The 20,480-nt window shown below is 39.3% G+C and overlaps 3 protein-coding genes across 3 annotated transcripts; 1 reads left to right on the top strand and 2 right to left on the bottom strand.

Annotated features, from left to right (window-relative positions):
• Positions 1-466: 466 nt before the first annotated feature.
• Positions 467-9,651, bottom strand: LOC117373598 (selenide, water dikinase 3-like). The gene is made up of 8 exons (XM_033969658.2): positions 9,228-9,651; positions 6,251-6,354; positions 5,254-5,361; positions 5,016-5,170; positions 4,706-4,796; positions 4,403-4,502; positions 2,875-3,087; positions 467-1,787 (listed from the first exon to the last, which is right to left on the bottom strand). The coding sequence occupies exons 2-8, from the start codon at positions 6,344-6,346 to the stop codon at positions 1,555-1,557; spliced, it is 996 nt and encodes a 331-aa protein (XP_033825549.1). The 5' UTR covers positions 6,347-6,354; positions 9,228-9,651; the 3' UTR covers positions 467-1,554.
• Positions 9,652-10,630: 979 nt separating this feature from the next.
• las1l (LAS1 like ribosome biogenesis factor) lies at positions 10,631-14,891 on the bottom strand. The gene is made up of 3 exons (XM_033969657.2): positions 14,574-14,891; positions 13,037-13,248; positions 10,631-12,323 (listed from the first exon to the last, which is right to left on the bottom strand). Exons 1-3 carry the CDS (start codon positions 14,699-14,701, stop codon positions 11,008-11,010), a joined length of 1,656 nt encoding a protein of 551 aa, XP_033825548.1. The 5' UTR covers positions 14,702-14,891; the 3' UTR covers positions 10,631-11,007.
• Positions 14,892-15,052: 161 nt separating this feature from the next.
• On the top strand, positions 15,053-20,328 carry haus7 (HAUS augmin-like complex, subunit 7). The gene is made up of 9 exons (XM_055223271.1): positions 15,053-15,119; positions 15,642-15,757; positions 16,212-16,282; positions 16,387-16,448; positions 17,020-17,244; positions 17,784-17,864; positions 18,386-18,595; positions 19,790-19,901; positions 19,989-20,328. Exons 1-9 carry the CDS (start codon positions 15,063-15,065, stop codon positions 20,048-20,050), a joined length of 996 nt encoding a protein of 331 aa, XP_055079246.1. The 5' UTR covers positions 15,053-15,062; the 3' UTR covers positions 20,051-20,328.
• The last annotated feature ends 152 nt before the right edge of the window (positions 20,329-20,480 follow it).

The raw sequence follows: 20,480 nt of genomic DNA, 5'->3' as shown, positions 1-20,480 counted from the left end.
CCAATTGTCAGGATTATACGTTATTTTACCTGGATGATGAGAGTCACAGGTTGTATTCAAAATGACTAAAGATTTGATTTTGAGACATGCTTAGAAGAATGCACTATTTTCCAATTTGATTTTTCTGTTTAATATTAAACTTTAAAGGTACATTACATAACTTTTCTGGTGGAGGGTATAACTCACCTGCTCATCTCCATTAAAATGCCTTTACCAATCTGACATTAAAACTATATTTCATTTATTTAATTACACGTTTTATTTTCCAAAAACAACTTTGAAAAACAAGCATCCTTACTGTGAGTGGTGTCACCTCTCCACAGATATGACCAGAAGGATGGGAGGGCATCTGGCACACTGGAATATACAGGAGGAAGATGGGAGGGCATCTGACACACAGGGACTTCTGCTGTTTTGTCCACATCTTAAACCCATCTTTTCCCAAACAAACACAGCAAAAATGACATTCAAATGCGATAACTTTATTGATTGTAAAAAGCAGGAGGCTACAAAACCAGTCTGAGATTTTTAACACAAAAAGTCCAGTTCCTTTTCAAACCAGGACATCCGCTGTAGCTCCTCCCACAGTCTGGGGGTGAAGAGCCAAGCATCATGGGAGTTTAAAGGAGAGGACAATGCATTTCAAATCTAACAGTCTGAAAAATCAACATCTGACCCTCACAACTCAAGAGAAAGCTGCTCATTCCTTCTCTGGCTGTGGACGAGATCAGACAAATTTAATTTTACTTTTTATTTTACAACAAGCCATTTCCATCATTCATGTTTTAAGACATGTTTTGTTCATTTTCATCACCAAAAGCTGGGTAAGCTTTATATGGCAAATGTTCTGAAACCTGCAAAAAGTTAAAATGACTTGAATTCAGAATATTAAATAGGGGGTACTGTACTTCTATGGGGTATTAATTGCTAACACATCAAAATCAACTTATATATATATATATATATATATATATATATATGTTTGTGAAGTTGCTGTGTACAGTTGGGCAGGAGAGATCTCTAGATTACTCAAACATGCATGGATGACATCTAAATCCTCTTCAGACGTTTGATTTGGATTTGATGAGGAGACAAAGTTATAAAATGAGAGCGAGTTTGCATAATACCACCTCTTTAAGTCTTATTATTTTAATGTATTTACTTTATAAATGTTTTTGTAATTCAAGCTAAACAAGTAAGAAATCTGGGTGTTGCAAGTAAATGCATCTGAAACAAGAAAAACAATTGATATTATTATTAATATTTTGAATTCAAGTCCAGTTTTAAACAATTGTGATACTTTTTTTTTTTTTTTTTTGTATTTTTAAAATTTTATTTTTTATTTTTTATTTTATTTGGCAATAGTCATCTTGGAATGTCTTATATTATTCATTTGTTAAATTAGCTTTTAGCAACATGTGAAAAATATCTCTTCCTTTTCTTTAATTAGGATGGGGATAGGACTGACTTTTAAGCCAGATGCCCTCTCTGTTGCAATTTGTCACACCACAGTTGTTGGTTCTTTACAATAGCTTGGGACTGGCTGTGCACCCTTTATGCAAGGTTAGGGCTGGTTGCCGGGCTGGTTGCCGGGCTGGTGGCCTCCCTCCCTCGTGGCGGCACTTCAATGATTCGCGGTTTGTCGATGATTCTTGCTCGTCTGTCTCCTTTCTCTACTATGCCAATGATCCACGCTCCGCCTTGCCCCCCGGTGGCCGCACGCTGGCTCTTCATCTCAGAGCAGAACTTGGCGGCTTGCTCCCGAGGCAGGCACATCAGCAGACCCCCTGCAGGAGGGCACAGGGATTACACTCTTTACAATCCAGGGCATCATTATGATTACCATTATCATAAGCAGCACCTTTCATTATTCACTCACTCCACACTATTTTAGCTACAGCTGCCCTGGGACGACTGAACAGCCCTTCTAACAACAACAACCAAAGCATCACACACCATTCATAGGCTGTTAATGTCTTGCCTAAAAGCACAATAGCAATTTATGGTTGGAACCCAAACATTCATCTTTATGGTTATAAGTCTACAACTTTACCTCTTGATCCACCCGAGAGCTTTTCTGCCAAAGTCATTTTAATATGTCATTGTGTACTGTAGTAATTTTGCACTGAACAGCTGAGAGTCAAATATGTTTCTTTGTACCTTTTAAAGCTACCATCTGGAATTAAACTTTCCAACTTGCCCCTGTTGTATTCTCACACTTCACCACTAGATGCTATCTATATTATCTGATACTGTGCCGGCTTGGGCCTGACAGAAGTAGTCCAGGTGAGTTTGAACAAAGGCCAGGTGAGGTGAGGAGGGAGGGCGTACAAATTTATGGATGGTAGCTTTAAAGGGCCCATATTACGCCAATTTCTGATCTCTGTTCTGTTGTTGTTTCCTTATCACAAAAAGACCTGTGTTTTGTTTCATTCACATGTTTAACACACAAACCCCGCATATTTAGGCTGAGTTCTTCTCTCAAACTGAAAACACTGTTCCACTGCTCCACTGTGTTTTTAAACTCCATACACCTTCACTAAAATCATTTGGTTGATTCCAGCCCTGGGATTGCCAATCTCTACTGAACTAAAGGTAAAAGGGGCTGTTAACTTGAAAACTACACTTCATGACATCACACGGTGGAACAGAGCATTTTGAGCTTTGGAGATGTAGACAGACTAATAATAAAGTGTTACTCAAACATGCGTGAATGAAACAAAACACAACTAAAAGGTATGTTTTTGAGGAGGTAACAACATTATAACATGGCTTAAAGCTCGTAAGAGTCAATTTTGTGTAATACAGGACCTTTAATGACAGAATCTATCCACTCATTCATTCTTTTTGTATTGTGTTGTGTTGTGTTTGTACCCGAGGTCTCTGCGGAGGTGCCCTGGATCAGGTTGAACAGCTTTCCACAGGCCTTGCTGACGGCGGCCATCTTGGCAATGATGGGCAAGTTGTGGATGACGAAGGCAACGTCGTTCTTCTGTTGAGCGGCGAGGTTATTGGCGTGACCCAGGAGCCCGAAGCCCGTGACGTCTGTGGCCGCGTGCGCTTGGAACTTATGCATCAGACCGGCCGCTGAGACAGAGACAAACAAGAAGACTTTAAAATCCTCTGTTTAAATCACAAATATAAACATGTTAATTACTTTTGGATTTGTTGAGTAACTTGTGGAACAGCATCTAAAATGTATCAGTAGTCTGACTAAGTATCTTAGCAACCAAAGAGCCAATCCGGAGCCAGGCTGTTGAAGGCAACACCCCTTCCCGCCCACACCACTGGTTTAGCAGGAAGTGGGCACTTAGCATTAGCAGCAGATTTGATTGACAGCTAACAGGAGCAACCTCGGGAAAGGAAGGCATCTGATTTGTCTGTTATTAATATTCATAAGTTACAGACACAATAGTGAAATAAAAATACCAAGATCATGCAGAGCGGGTTAATATGAACATTTTAAGACCAAAATGAAGAGTCTGACAGCAGCAGTTACAGAGAGGGGGGACACAGTTTTTCAGTGTAAAGTGAATTGGAGCCAGAGTCAATGGAGCCGGAAGCGCGCCCATGATCACTTCCTATATGGAGCACGTCGCCTAGCGGGTTATCTATGTCCTTTTATAGTCTATGGCAGGGGTGTCCAAACTTTTTGCAATGAGGGCCAGATTTGGTGAGGTGAAAAGGTGCGGGGGCCGAACATTCGCCCTGATCATTCTTTGAACCATTATTATTAAATGCACATGAACTATTTAATTTTTTTTTTTTACTTTTTATTGCAACTGGCTTTCACCTTTCAAAAACAAAATGAATTATACACAAATTATAAATATGAAAAAGCAAACATTTAATCTGTGTTTTTTTGATTATCACAATAAAATTAATTCACTGAGATTTTCAAATTTATTCACCAAACAGAGACTGGACTGAAACTGAGATCTGGACTGTAATAAATAGGCCTGGTCTGGCTCAAAGATGGTATTTTGGTGCAAAACGTCACACAGGTGAGTCAGTCTTGTCCTCGCACAGTTCTTATTAAAGTTCATAACCGAGAACTAAACAAACTCAGCATTTTCTTAGCAAATGTTTGAATTTCTTTAAACCTGTCTTTATCCAATTGCCGTTTAAAGTCAGCAAGAGCGCGACCTCGGAGCACGGCCCGGATCTGCTGCCATCCTTGGTGAAATATAATATTGCTTGTAAATGTGTATTTTACATTGGTCAACAGTGCAACGGGCCACACATAATTATTTTTATTCCAGAGGCTGCGGGCCAGTGGAAATGTGTACACGGGCCGCAATTGGCCCCCAGGTCGGACTTTGGGTATGCCTGGTCTATGGTAACAGCTGACCTCATCTGTTCGGTTTAATACACACACCTGTAAGATTCACATGTGTCTCACCTGTGCGGTTTAAAGTGGCCATAGAAAACATGGCCTCCTGATACGCCTCCTTAACCTCCTCTTTGGACACCACCAGTTTGATCTTGTTCCATCGTTCAGGCTGAAGAAAAAAATGTATAAATATTTTAAATAAATATATATATATATAGTTTTTTACTACAACACCTTCTGCTGACTCCAGTAAGTAAGCTTGCCCTCCATTAGGCCAATTTATGTTTAAGATGTTTAGTCCAAAATTGCCTGTAATAAAATAAATGCTTTTATTCTAGTTTGGTTGAAATCGTAGGGTTTTATTGCTCTGACCTGATCGAGCCACTGGTGAGCGTTCACAGCCACCTGAGTCCCCAGAGGTTTAGTGAGGACCAGAACGTCTCCTGGAACGGCTCCATCAGGCCTGAAAAACACACAGCAATACTTCTATGTGGCTTGTTAACATTTATATCTTTTTAGTAACGTTTTTGATTATAATGTAAATTACATTTTTTTAAACTGGAAACTAGCTGTATAGCTAATATTGTCCTCATTCAAATAAACTAATAAAAACACAGACTTCACACTGCACTTTAGTATAGTACACTCCCCATTTAATAACACAGTGGAACCTTGAACTCACATGATGAACTCATTGGGCTGACAGACGACAGAGGCCACTCCTCCCACAATGATCCACGGGTTTACTACTGTCTGCCCCCCTGTGACAGAAGTCCCGCCCTCCTCCGCTGCGTCACGAAATCCCTCTATCATCAACGGCATCACACGTTCCCGGTCCTGGAATATTTAAGACAAAAGGGAATCAAAACGGAGCAAAGGAGAGGGTCAGAGGAGACGGTTAGAGGAGCAGATGGTCAGACCTTTTCGTTCATCTTTTGGCTAACACTCAGCAGCATTAGCATGTTGTCACACTCGGTGATGCCCATGGCGTACAGGTCACTCAGCACATTGGCACAGGCAATTCGACCCTGGACAAAAACACGTCACTACAGTCAGAGTCTTACAAACATCAAGCTCTTTTATCATAATCTCAAACTGAAAATCACCTCCGGTTTGTTGATCCTCGCTCAGGCTAAGTCGTGTCTATGAATGTGGTGTAAGACTGAGTTTTTAGCAGTTACCAAGTTTAGCTTTTTCTACTGCCACTTTGGTCTGATGGGAAAATCACCTGCAAATTTTAGAAGTTGCGGATAGCGGTACTGCAATCCCAAATGATACCATGTCCAGAGCCTTAACCTCCAGATAGAGACACATACAGGTGTCTCACTCTCAGTATATGGACAGGCCTCATGTGAAAGAACCTCCAGAATTCACTCACTGAGCTGCAGAGGCTGCACTAGCACTGATTCATGATTGGCTGCAGGTGCTGGGATTTAGGTAGTGACCATTCAGATCAGAGAGAGGCTTTTTATGTTTAAAACAACTGGATTTCAACATCGAAACTGGCAACCCAAATGAGAGTATCCAATCAGAAAGCAGAATGAGCCTCATATGACAATGTCAATCAAACCGGTCGCTAATGCTAGCAGGAGCAACCTTGAGAAAAGAAGCAGCTGGTTTGTCTCTTATTAATGGTCATTTCTTGATTTACAGACACAATAGTGAAATAAAAACACAAGGGTCATGTAGAGTGGGTTAATATGAACATTTTAAGACCAAAATGACGAGTCAGACAGCAGCAGTTACAGAGATAGCAGACACATTTTCTAATTTAAAGTGGATTGGAGTCGATGGAGCCGTATGCGTGCTCATGATCACTTCTCATTTGGAACGTAGGGACTAGCAGATTATATATATACATATATATATATATATATACATATACATATACATATACAGTCTCTGCATGTTACTCACCATCATGTATGGATCCTCCACCAGGGGGTAGAAGAAGTCTGTGGTTTGGACCAGAGACAGTCCTCCATGTCTAAGAGGGATCACACAGCAGTCCATCCCAACGCCTGAACCAAAACAGGAGGAACAGAGTAGACGAGTTTAATTATGCAGACACTTCTATCTATTCTTCTCTCACAATAGAGCTGCACAGTTCATCACAATCAAACAGAAACATAACATGAGGGATTAGATCTAAATAAATAATAAGATAAATAATAAGATTCTGTTCGTTTACATTTTAAAGAAGAATTGACAAAAAGACTGAAATCTCAACTGACAAACTAACACAAGAATCACATTCAGAACATATTAGAGATGTAAACTACCCCATGTAGACACAGGTAGGGCATACACAGCTATGTTATGTTGTTACTTCCTCAAAAACATGCCTTTAGTTGTGTTTTGTTTCATTCACACATGTTTGAGTAACACTTTATTATTAGTCTGTCTACATCTCCAAAGCTCAAAATGCTCTGTCACACTTTGTGATGTCATGTAGTGGTAGTTTTCAAGTTAACAGCTCCTTTTACCTTTAGTTCAGTAGGGATTGGCATTCCAGGGCAGGAATAATCCAAATGAGTTTAGTGACAGTGTATGGAGTTTAAAAACACAGTGGAGCATTTCCTGTATTACCACATGACATCACAAGGTAGAACAGAGTGTTTTCTGTTTGAGAGAAAAACTAAAGTTTGTTGTATGTTCTGAAAATAGTGTACAGAACATAGTGTAATATGGGCCCTTTAAGATCAAACATGTTCTGAAATGCATGAGGTATTGGTTTAGCTGAACTCTTGTGCCTTTGTAACGCGGCCATATTTAAGAGGAGTATTTTTGTCTAGCTAAATGAGTAAATGATTTTACCGTAGCAGAGGTCAAAGGTTATTTGGCAAAGAGATACTCAAGTCCACCTCAGACTAATCACGCCTTTCATTCAGGACACAAAAACGCAAAGTCATGCTCTCTCAACAAGAAACTCAACTCACCATTGGGGTTCATATACGAGTCATATTCTGCAAACGTTTTAAAAACATATTCTGTGTGTAGTTTAGCCAAAAATGTATGAATGAATTATGACTTTTATCTTGGTCACATGGTTCACATTTTTGAGAGGCACACTTTGGTCTCATCTTTGTTGATAAATGGGAATAAACAAGGATTAACTATAACTAAGGCAGCAAGGCTAAGATGGAGGACAAAGCTAGTGTCGAGCACCTTCACGTCTACACTGTTAAAGCTGGCAGGTTTTCATGTTTTTCTAATTCTGACCTGGTTTGGTGGATAGTACCTAAGTGCTAAATATTTTATCATAGTTTTACACCAGTTAATTGTCAGTTTGTGGTGAAAAAAGTTGAGAAGTAAAAAACTACAGGAAGTAAAGCTGAGTTCAAAAACAGAATCCCTATATTTATGTCATCACCATGGAAACGTCAATCCAAAATGTGGCGATGGTTTACACCATAGATTGTATTGTTGAAATGGACTGTGAGTGTGAAGCTCATCAAGGCTAGCAGTTATAAGGGCCAATATGGAGCAGAGTTACATATTTGTAATTTCGACCACGAGTATCATAGCAACCAAAAAGCCAATCAGGAGCGAGGCTGTTGAAGGTAACGCCCCTTCCCGCCCGCACTGCTGGTTTAGTAGGGAGGTGGCACTTAGCAACACTGTCAATAAAACCTGTTTCTGCCGCTAACAGGGGCGACCTCAGGGAAGGCACTTGATTTGTTTGTTATTAATGTTCATATCTTAATTTGTAGACACAATAGTGAAATAAAAACCCCAGGATCATGTAGAGCGGGTTAATACGAACAATTAAGACCAAAATGACGAGTCTGACAGCAGCAGTTACAGAGAGAGGAGTGACAGTTTTCGACGTAAAGTCAATTGGAGCCTGAGTTAATGGAAGCACGCCCATGATCACTTCCTATTTGGAACGTCTGTGGATTACGCACAAGGAAAGCTTTGTTCTGACAGTCTAAACCGTCATTTAACAAAAAAAAGGTGTTGCCATCTATTTTTATTATGTTAGTCATAACTATTGTGTAAATTAGATCAGTTTTGGCCTTGTTAGCATTATGGTATGGTAACAGTTATGGAATTACCTCTACGCATATAATTTCTTTTACTTCCTGGTTTGCCTCGGGCAAAACAATAGACTTCACCAAAATTGTTGAAAAAAAAAATTATTGGTAAAATTTCAAAAAAATAACCAAGGTAATCAAGTTTAATTGAAAAGTGAAACATAACATTTCCTTCTGTAAAAGCTCAAAACTCAACTATTTAGTTTGTACCTGACATTTAAAACAAGAAAATTATGTAAAGAAGAAACCAGTTACAGCTCATATTATACAATTTCCTGACTACTGTTCTAATGTTGTTTCCTCATCAAAAAACAGACCTGGAGTTGCGTTTTGTTTCATTCACACATGTTTAACACACAAACCCTGCATATTTAGGCAGAGTTCTTCTCTCAAACTGACAACACTCTAAAACACGTGATGACATCACAAGGTGGAACAAACTCCACACACCTTCACTAAAATCATTTGTTTTACTTGAGCCCTGGAATTGTCAATCACTACTTAACTAAAGGTAAAAGGAGCTGATAACTTGAAAACTACCACTTCATGACATCACAAGGTGGAACAGAGCAATTTGATCTTTGGAAATATAGACAGATTAATATTAAAGGATTACTTAGACATGTGTGAATGAAACAAAAAACAACTCCAGTGTGTTTTTGCGGTGGTAACCGCATTAGAACATAACTTAAATCTCAAAAGAGTCCATATTGTGTAATACAGGACCTTTAATAACACGGACTCCATAAACTCACCAAAAAGAGCCACACTAGCTTAATTTGCTAACACCTCGCAGGCTAACCGCCACATGCGCCGTGTTTATTTTCATTTTCACGTCACATTAAAGTGTTTCTTACCCAGTCTGGGCCCGGACACGTCAAACTCCTGCTCCCCGGTCTTCCCCGCTCCCTCCCCGGCCGAAGGAGGCTCCAGTCCCGCCAGGAGCTTGAGCAGAGCCTCCTGGGGGACTTTGCAGCCTCATCCCTTCAGCTCCGAGAAGGCGGTGAGCCGAAAGCCGCGGTCCAGGCCGTGCTCCTCGGGCTTGAACGGCTTGTACCCGCGGAACAAGGCCTCTGCACCGGGCACATCTCCCGGGGCGGGCGGAGAGGTTGGGTCGGACATGTGTGAGCCAAAGCACGGAGCTCCAGACCGAGGCACTCTGCAGGACAGGCCGGGACTGTGCGCTCTACTACGGGGCGAATGAGACGAGTCTGACCGGGACAGTGCACTCTAGAGGCGAATGAATGACCGCTCCATTCAGGTGCGCTTCTGGAGGTCTACAAACCGAGCCGTGCTGCCCCCTACTGTACCGGAATGTGCACAGGGACAAATATAGTGCACAATTCTGTTTTGAAACTATGCAAATCCAAGAAGGCAGTTAGGCTTTATAATAATTACCACCTCCTGAGTCAGGACTAAACCAGGACTCAACCAGGATTCAACCAAGACTGAAACCAAGACTAAATCGGGACTCAACCAGGACTAAACCGAGATTAAACCAGGACTCAACCAAGACTGAAACCAAGACTAAAGCAGGACTCAAACAGGACTAAACCAAGGCTAAAGCAGGACTAAACCAGGACTAAACATGGGGAATCAGCGTTTGAGCTTTTTGCAGCTAAAACTTGGAACACTCTTCCTGAAGATGTGAGACAGGCCTCTACTTTGACAATGTTTAAATACAGGCTCAAATGGTTGTTTAACTGTGCATAGGACTGAAAGGGTTTTATTCTGCCTATTCTCTTTTAATGTTCATTTTATAATGATTATTTGTGATTATTTATGTTTTGATTTATTGTATTACAATTTAAATGTCTTTCTTTTCTGTAAAGCACTTTGAATTACTTTTGTGTACCAATTTTGCTATACAAATAAACTTGCCTATTTATATTGCCTTTGTTATTGTTTTAATGTTGTTAACTGCTCAATTGTGACTTTATGAATGATTTATAGGCTTGTATGGTTAGATTGATTCAATTAAAAATAAATACATAAATAAAGCATATAATTCTATTTTTAAATATAGCTGAAGATTTGGTTTCTTTCTTATTTAGTTAGTTTTTGTTCATGTCCAAAAATATAAACGTGGGAGAGTGTCCAGCATAAAGTTACTGTGCCACGAAATTAAATGGAAACAGAAGAATGTAATAGTGTAATAGTGTAATAAATGCAGATATTCTATTAACGACTCAAGGAAAAAAAAAAAAAAAACATTTACCCATTACCCACATTGACCCACTCCTGTAAAGCTCTTTTCATTCATTATTGACAAGTTTGCAGACAGATTTTTGACCGTCATGTTCATGTTAATTTTTAAGTACTTTTTAATGGACAAAAAACAAGCTTTGTGTGTGTGCCTTAATCCCACTTGTAACACAGAATATTTTTTATGAAGTTAATAACAGAACAGTTTACAAGAATAAATCTCTCAAGATGGAGATGCAGCTGGAGCCAGAAAAATCCACATATGTGTAACATACTTATTTATATCAAGCTGACAAGCACTGACACACAGATACGCAGGAAGATGGGAGGGCATCTGACACACAGGGATACAAAAAGAAAGGAGGGCATCTGACACACAGGGATTCAGGAGGAAGGGAGGGCATCTGAAACACAGCATTCCACCGTGACATTTCAGAAAAGCTTTATTCCGGACTTAAGTTTTTCGACATCCGTTGCTGTCCAAACCAGTCCTTCAGATTTCAAAGCAGGCGGCATTTTTGTGATGTTGTGATTCAGTAACTCCAGCTCCATGGGCTGATCCGACACTGCCATTAAGGAATAATTTTCCAACATGAGACAGGAAGGATCATCAGACTGTCCAGGAACTTTGCCGAGAGGATAGTTTTTCCAAATCACATTTTCGGTACACAGTTGCCATGGCGACCCTCTTAGCAACCTAACCTTTTCCGCGTCGCTTTCAGACATCTTGTTTTCCCGATTGGTACTGCTCCGTTCCATATTCTTTTGCCGTTGTTTGGATTTTTGCAGCTTGTCATGCAGGCTTTCTAGAGTGTAAATTGGCTGGTCTTTTCTTGGCGATGCTGGTTCTGATTGCTGAGTATAGATCGAGCAAAGCGTTAGCAAATTTTCTTGGGTTTCCAGGGGCAGAGGGTGCTCCATATCACTTAGGATTAGCTTTAGCAAGTGTGGGGTGCTAGCAGAAGGAGCCTCCATGCACGCAGTGAGAAGCTGTTGCCATCTCAGCTGAATTCTACTGACAAAAATTCTGTCTTTCAAACGTGCTTTTCGTTGGCCCTTCGTCTCAAAATGGAAGTCGGATTTCTTGCTGTTGCACAAAATAACTTCGGTGATCCAGGCGGAGATGAAGTACGCCCTGTTGTCGTTCGGTTCGTTGCCGAGTAGTTTCAACTCTGCAAAAAGCTTTTCGAGAAATAAATGTATAAACATGGGAGAGTTTAGCATCTTGAGGAGAGGCAGCCAAAACCGTAGGAACGACTGTGGAATTTGCGGACTTGCATTGTTGAACGTATCACAGTTTAAAGTCTCAAGCTGCTCCAATGTTGGCACCAGAAATCCATCTTCCAGCAAAACATCGACTAGCAAATCGGAAGACTCCAACGCAGACTGTTTAATCTCTGCTAAGATCCAGGCCATGTCTTCAAAAGGGGCCGGCCATTTCTCCATATTCTCACCACCAATTTCCAAAACCTGGTACTGTTCCTTTTCATAGGATATCAGGATCTCACGAACCTTCTTGTAGTTTTCCATTTCTTTTTGTCTCGTGATTTCATCCTTAAACGTGTCGTCATCCTCTGCATCCGATGGAGAATCCCAGTCACCGTCGCTGAGTTGTCTGGACCAGTATTCCTGCTGAAGCCAATCCAAAACTGTTTTACAGCCTTTCCGACACCACTTTATACTTGGCATTTTTCTGTGGGTGAAGCTGTGTCGCAGATCCACAATCCACTCAGGGATGTTGAGTTTACCTAAAAGGGAAAGAGAAAAAACTTTAATATATCAAACAGATAGATACAAGGTTTGAACAACTCACTGAGAGCTTTTCTTTTCTTTTTTTTTTTTTTTTTTAAACAATATTAAGGCTGCAAATTACAGGGATCCTCATGATTTGATATATGAATATTAAAACTGACGATAAATCACTATTTTTTAAAGAATAAAATACATTTCAACAATAGAATTTCTTTGTTAAACCACAACCAGTACAAACATAATATGAAATACACCCAATTTCATCATCAAAGCAGTGAATTACCCAATGCATTCCATAAATATGTTTCCATTCTCTAAACAGACAAAATTGTGGTGTTGTCACAAAATAATTTTGTAAAATAAACAAAACAATACTCAAGGTGATATGACCAAATTTAGTGTCACAAAGCAGATGACAGATCATTTACCCTGCTCCTTTAGTTAAAGAAATAAATAAATAATCATCTTTGTTCATTTACACTGACAGAGAAGCTGTTGAACTTTGTGCCAGTTTTTGTTTCATGTAGATAGGCCCAGTAATTACAGAGATATTAACCATAAACCAAGTCAATCATCTGCAGTTTTGACAGTTAAAAGATAAATACTGCCATAAAATGCTGACCTGTCCTAGTGCCTCTGTACAACATTCCAACCTTCTGAGCAGAATTGTATTGAATTGTACACAATCATTCCCTCTCTCCAAACTCACCAGCGAGTCTCCGGAGCGGCCGTGCCACTCGTCCCTGCTGTTTCTCTGTGATGAGGTTGATGAATCGGATCATCGCGGTGCCATAGAGCAGAGCCAGCTCATGGCCCTTCAGATGCCCACACCTGTCCAGCACCTGACACCTCACCAGATCTGCAGTACACTCTACGGCCACCGGGGTGTTGTCGGCATAACGGGACTTCCACGCTGAGATCCTAAGGAGAGAGTAAAGGGGAGGGTGAGGGGTGATACTGGTTGAAGTGTAAAAATGTGCTTGTAAATGTTTTGGTTTCTGGAGGTTCAAGTATTGCACAAAAACTCAATGGCTTCTGACCTTCTTATTTTAATATTGTAATGTTTTTGCAGCTTTTAGGTATGGAAAAAACAAATATCCAAATATTTACATGGATAATGGAAAGGGTTGAAGAATCCTACAGAAATGTTTGAAAACATGCTATACGCTGTAAAAATTAACCACAAAAGCAAAAAAATCTTACTCTGTTCTATAAATACTACACATATAAGTTTTTTAATGTTAGTCTTCTTGTTAGTTTGACCTTAAAAAGTTTTCTTTTACACCTCCTATATTTACTGAAGGAAGTTATTTTAATTTTAAATAAATAACCTTGACCTTAAGTTCCTCAAATTTAGCATATCTACAAAATGATAATTCTGATCCTCTTCTACCCATTGCCCATCACATCATAATTACTGATTTTTTCCATCTTGGTGAAGAATCATTGTGCCCAAACACATTGGCCTTAGAATCTTTGTAAAAAAAAGTTAACTCTTAGAATATTAGGTCAAAAATATTCTTTTTGTCAGTTCTCCACAGACATTTTAGTGAAGGACAATCCCAAAGCTCCAGAACAGGATTTAAAAGTTTAGAAAAATAAAAATATAAAAGGTGACAATCCAAAGCTCGACTGGCGGGATGCTGTAAAGTGAGCTGGATGAGAGTTTTATTTCGTGTTGGGATTGGTAGGTTTGACAGTTGGACACATTGGCCAGAGGGTTTAGGGTAGCGCTTTATAACAGTTTAGCACATTAAAGCCAAATTCCTCCGGTGCTTCAGTGGGGTCAGCATTAAATAGTCATTATCATTGAGTGGTTGTGCATATGGATATTGGGGAATCACACAAATGACTTGTCACTGAAGTCTTTCTAAGTGCTTGATTTGTGTTGTATTGACAGCGGCTTAATCGGGCATGCATTTTTCAAATAGCGGCAAGACGTGACTTTGAGTGAGGATTGCTTATTGCAAATATATATTTCACAGGAACAAATTTGAATGCAAGGGGTTGGCACTTAAAATCCCTCCATTATCAGTTTTTGACGTTGTGTCTTCAAGACTGGAGACAGACTCTAAGTAAGGAGGAAATAATTGATGAAACGTGAAACCTGTGATGCATGAAAACAGCAATATAATCCTGTGATATTATAATGTACCTCCTTATAATGCCTGGTACCTGTGCAGAGTGAGTACAGATACTATGAGTGATATTATAATAATCTGTACCTCTCTCTTTTTGATATTTACCTGTGCAGAGCGTGTTTTTGCAGGCTCGTGTCGTTGGAGTACAGATATTCCAGCACTTGGTCCCACTCCGTTTTGTTGATCCACGCCACCACATGCCGCTTCTTCCCCGTGGTGCCCTTTTTCTTCATTTTTACGACCACAAGCAACACTTAAGGCAGACTACGGGATAAATCTCGTTGGCTTAAGACAAAATGCTTCAGAATCTACAGCTCTTGACAACAACAGTCCAGTCAAAACGCAAATTTTAGAAGAAACGTTTCACATTTTGTTCTAGTTAGCGCTTACCATGGATACCCGGATATGACGTAAACATTAAGCGACTTTTTTTTTTTTCCTATTTTCTCTTTCATTGTCATTATAACATTATTCCATTGATTTAAAACTGGATTTTTTTTTTACTGCAATATAATTTTACATTTATTTTTCCATTCATAAGAAATGTAAACAATTATATACGTCATAAGCGAGCGACGGTGGTTCTGTTTAGAAATGGCGGGTGCTTCGAAAGAAAAACAACTCGCCCGTCAAGTTTACAGTTTATTGCAGGTAAAACACGTAATTTAATTAAAACGAGAGAAATAACCAATGCACGTGTGCTTCTGCTAAATGTTACATACAAGCGGCGATAGAACAAGTCGTTTTTTGGTCTAAAAATGTGTGTCCTCAGTGCATTCTATAGTGAATGCATTATAAAAGTTGAACTACAGTTCAAGTGAACTACAAACTCACAGATTTTTGCCAAATTGTCCAATTGAAATAAACATTGATTGGTATAATTCATTGACTTATAATGTCATGTTATGAAATTGAATGCAATTTTAGACTCAAGAACATTCTAAAAATGTTTCGAAAAGACCAAATTTAGCTCAATTTATGTGATTCTTTTTTCCTTTCCTTATACCTGTCCAAATCCTGTTTCCATAATAGTTTCAGTATCAGTATCAGTTATTAGTGTCGAGATTTAGATTTTTATTTTTTTTATTTTTTTACTTGCCATAATGGCTAATGCGTTGAAAGCGTCTTACCATCCCATATTAATAATATATTTTTGTATTTGTATGCTTTTAGGCTGTTTCCTGTCCCCTGATGGAAGGTCTGTTCCTGCAGGAGGAGGACAGTATACTCCAACTGCTCTGCTCTCCCTCTCAGTATCGTACAGACATACTCACCTGGATCTGCAGCAGGTACAGAGAGGACAGGATCTGTCTCAAAATGCCACCAAAGCTAGACTTCACTCAGATTACATTATGTTAGACTAGGCTCGTGCGTTTCATGAAATTGTAATTAAGGGATCAATTGATATAAGGTAAACCCCTGTCTTAAACTTAGTGCAGCTTTTACCAATTTATTAAATCAAAGCAAAATGTGTAAAGATCTATTCATCATAATAATATTTAATTATCTCTGTTGTTCTCATCACATCCCTAGTGTTAGAAAATAGCAGCCTTACACACGTTTTCAAAATTAGTGGTAGAGTGGACTCTGACCTCACAGCAAGAAGATCCCAGGTTTGGTTCCCAGGCCGTGTGGAGTTTGCATGGTCTCCTTCTGCCAAACTGAAGGTCCCTGGCTTCCTTTGGGGACAGTACAATGGTCTGACCTTAATATGATTCTAATATTTTTCTTGTCTTTACACAGTATAAACCCAAACTTCCTGAATTCTAAAGCCTTGTTAGCGAAACCCAGAGACCCTGAAATAATGACTAAAGGTATTGCTCCGTTGTGGTCACTAACACACTATTACTGTGGGATGCGTCATATAAAACATGTGTTCAATGTTTCATGACTAATTTTATTTATTAATTTTTATCAGAAATGGCTTTGCTGGGACAAGAGCTCATGTTATGTAAAGCTAAGGACTTGGATCTGATCAGGGTAAGTCTTCAACAAATCACTTAAACAATGAAGTAAAGAAGAATTGATTTTTACGCATATTTTTTGCATACTTTAACTTATTTAATTGAAACCCTCAGAAGAACCATCCTCAGCCGTGGTTCATTCAACAATCTCAGAATAGAATAAAATGTTATGATAAAAGAATAATGATAAAGAATAGTGTTGTCACGATACAAAAATTTCAAACTCTATTTTGATTCTAAGGAATAGACTCGATACTGATACCGATACCACGGTGATAATAAAAACACTCTTTAGACAATATATGTGATTTTCCACATTAAATGGTAGTACTTTGTTTTCTATTCCCATGTGGCCTTATATCTGTGTAATACCGCAGTGGTCCATGGGTGTATACTCATCCATGTGTCTTATACTTGTGTTGATACAGCTCAAGATCTTTCTAAAGATATTCTTCTTGATGTACTTGATACTTCTGACAACCGAATAAAGGACAATGCCATTGTAACATCCCTAGAATAAAGGTTTAGGCAGTGTAATATGTCAATGTTTTTGTTTTTTTTTATATGTTGGTATTCTCTTTCTATAGGGTTCCCAGAGTCCTGTGCGTCAGCTGGTCTTCCTGAAGCAGCTCTTGAGTCTAATACCCGTCTCCACAAACTCTGACCCCAGTCCAGACTCCGACCCCAAACCAAACGTTGAGGCGGAGCTCCTCCTGAATGAGCTGTACTCTGCAGAGAACCTGCCTCAGCTCCGTCACATGATCAGACCAGCTCTGGACCCGTGGCCTGCGCACATCAGATACGGAATGCACGTGGATCTCACTCTATTAGACCAGTCTTTACTATCTTAAGCATCTGAGTACCCCCTATGCGGTTGTACTTGTGTGTATTTAGTAGTTATATCATATAATTTACTACAATATTGGCAATTATACTTTCATCTTTTAATGATATTTATGCCAAAATTATCATACAAAAACATTATTAAAAACTATCAAGTCTACTACAAGGAACATTTTATATATGAATGCTATATCAGTTCCACAGTTCTTTCAAAGTAGTCCCTGTACCCCTGGTGGGGAAACAGACAGTTTTGATACAAACCTTTGCAGAGCCTTCACAGTCGGTGTTTAAGTTACTCTGGGCTTTAGCATTAGCATTACCCACGATCTGTCTGCAGCGCACATACAACAATTTCACCATATTCCACATTTCATATAAAACCCAAATATATTACGACACATCACCAGCAATAAGATATGGCCCAGCCCTACTCCCAACTTGAATAAACAAACTTAATGTTTTTTTTTGTTCTTGTTTCAGGGTTTCACAAAAAGGATCTAAACCTCAGAAACCGTCCAAAGAAGAAACTCTGGATCTCACGGCTCTTTTGCTTTCAACTCAAACGGCCTTAGAGCAGCTAAAGACCGAGGTAGAGAAAAACAGCTGATATTTGATAATGATGGAACTAGTGATACTTGTCATCAACATCCTCTGGGGAGGGGAAGCTAACTAGAGGCTCTGTCTTGTCTGAAGCTGAAGGTAGACTTTAATATGAGCTTTGCTCACAACTTAGTTGGAACTGCAACAGGTGAGCTGATTTGTGCTGTTAAACTAAAAATAACATTAGTCACTCTCACCTTTTTGTTGAAAATCACTCCTAAACAGGACCATGAACACTCCGATTGATCACCAGCTCCTGAAAATCGGCTATTTAAACCCATTTTGTATTTTTTCTGGAGTTTTCAGACTATTTTAAATTTTTTTGGCTGTTTTTGCTAATGTATGCATTCTGTCACCATGGCAACTGCTGACCTTTCCACCACAGACTTTTATGCATTACACTCCCCAGCGTAACGTTACTGCAAATTCAATACAGTAATAAAAAAAAAATTCCCCCCTAAGTTATAATGTTATTAATCTCAACAGTTTTATCTTGTTTTTTTTCCCCAGTGTGATTTTCTGAAAGATTCACAGAGCTCTGGTGTCTTCTCTTTGAGTGCGCTGAGAGTCGCAGCGGGCGACCTTCACCAGATGATGGCAGCGTTCAGACACATTTATGAAACTGATTTGAAATCCTACTGCAACAGAGCGCCCCCTAGTTTGAGCCCCGAGACCAATATTTTCAAGAGGGTGTACAAACTGATGACTGCCTGCAATACGGTATTTAACATTTGAGATACTGAAATATTAAGTTTATTTAATGGTCCACTATGTAACTTCTGGTGGAGGATACACCATCTGCTTGTATCCATGGAGATGCTATTGTTTTACCTAGAATGTTCCACAGTAAGGGATTACACTTGCCTATCTTGTATTTATTCAGTTCTAGATGTTGCTCAAAACTGGGGTTGTCATAAGTATCGAAAATCAGATACTAATCAATGCTTAAACTAGTATCAAAACTAGATACTCATTTGAGCAGGTATTGATACTAAAAAAGTCCCATTGACAGGACAGAAATGAACCTTTCCTGAATATCTTTAGAATGATCTTGAGCTGTATCAGAACAAGTATAAGACACATAGACTAGTATACACCCATGGAACACTATGGAACCTACCTGGACCACTGAGGGATTACACAGATGTCTGTAACATGTAACCTGCTCGTCTCCACGGCGATGAATACATTTATTGCCATTATTACCTGGTGGTAGGAGGGGACAACCCTTGAGTTCTTTTAATGAGACAAGTGGGGGAGCTCTCCGGAGGTGGAAGCTAGCCTGGGCTTTTGTCTGTCATAACTATAGAGTGTTTATATAAATAGACATAGCTAAAACGCTAGCCGCCACGTTGCAAATAGGAAGTTTTCATGGGCGCACTTCTGGCTCCATCGACGCTCGCTCCAATTCACTTTACATTAGAAAACTGTGGCCCCTCTCTTTAACTGCTGCTGTCAGACTCGTCATTTAAACTGTTCATATTAACCCAGTCTACATTTTTCCTGGGGATTTTTTTTCTTTATTATGTCTGTAAATCAAGGTATGAACATTTAATAAGAGAGAAATCAGGCATCTTCTTTCCCAGAGGTTGCTCCTGCTAGCATGCTTGCATTGGATTGGCTCTTTGGTTGCTATGATACTCGTGGTTGGTTTTCCCAATATGGAACTCAGCTCCAAAATGGCCCCTATAACTGCTCTAGCCTCGCTGAGCTTCATTTGACTGGAGCCGAATGCTCCACTTCTTTAATCAGTCAGTGGTCAAATCTTGTGTCATTTTGTGGATTAGCTATTGGATTGTGCCTCCATTAAACTCCCAGCATCTGTTATTACATTACACATGTCATGCTAAACGTAAGGCCCTGGTGTCTATATGATGACAAGTCAACAAGCCAACGTGCTTTTTTCTTTTGCAGGATTTAGAAATATTAAATGAACTTTCGGAGGCGTCTGAGGCCATGACAAAGGAAGTGCACCAACTACAGACCCAGCCGCGGTACTGGAGCAGAGGGGAAAAGCACACGCTGCGTAAGTCAAAACCAAACAAACATTCAAAACAAATTTAAAATATGAGAGAAATTTATCTTTTTATTATTTTTGTTTTGATCATTGCAGCCGACCAGTTGGAGGAGCTGACTAGACGCTATCGAGAGTTCCTGTCACTGCTTCATACTTAGAAAAAAATGTTTATTTGTACAACTTTTATATGTAAAAATCTAAACACTGGGTGGATGGATATGAAATAACAAAATTAGCTAATAAAAGGACTTAATTTTAAAACTGTGGTCATCAAAATAGCTCAGATTTGTTCAAACTTGTCAACTAGGCATAACCAAGTGAATCATTAAACATAACAAACATGGGGCCAACAGTATATAAACAGTACTGTGTTCTAGTTCTAGCATTGTGGGTGAAGTACTCTACAGGGGTAGTAGTCTAAGTAGAGAATAGCAGACTTCCCCCACCCAAGTACAGATACAGTGATAAAAATTTACTCATATAAAAGTATCACCTGGAAAACATTTAAGTAAAAATATTAAAGTATGTGTTTAAAATGTATTTAAAGACTAAAAAAGTAAAAGTATTTCACAGAAGTGTTGTTAATTT

Source organism: Periophthalmus magnuspinnatus, chromosome 7, assembly GCF_009829125.3.
Source record: "Periophthalmus magnuspinnatus isolate fPerMag1 chromosome 7, fPerMag1.2.pri, whole genome shotgun sequence".
In the NCBI taxonomy this organism is placed as follows: Eukaryota; Metazoa; Chordata; class Actinopteri; order Gobiiformes; family Gobiidae; genus Periophthalmus; species Periophthalmus magnuspinnatus.
The sequence above is the reverse complement of the archived record's forward strand: the minus strand, read 5'-3'. Positions and strand labels throughout refer to the sequence as shown.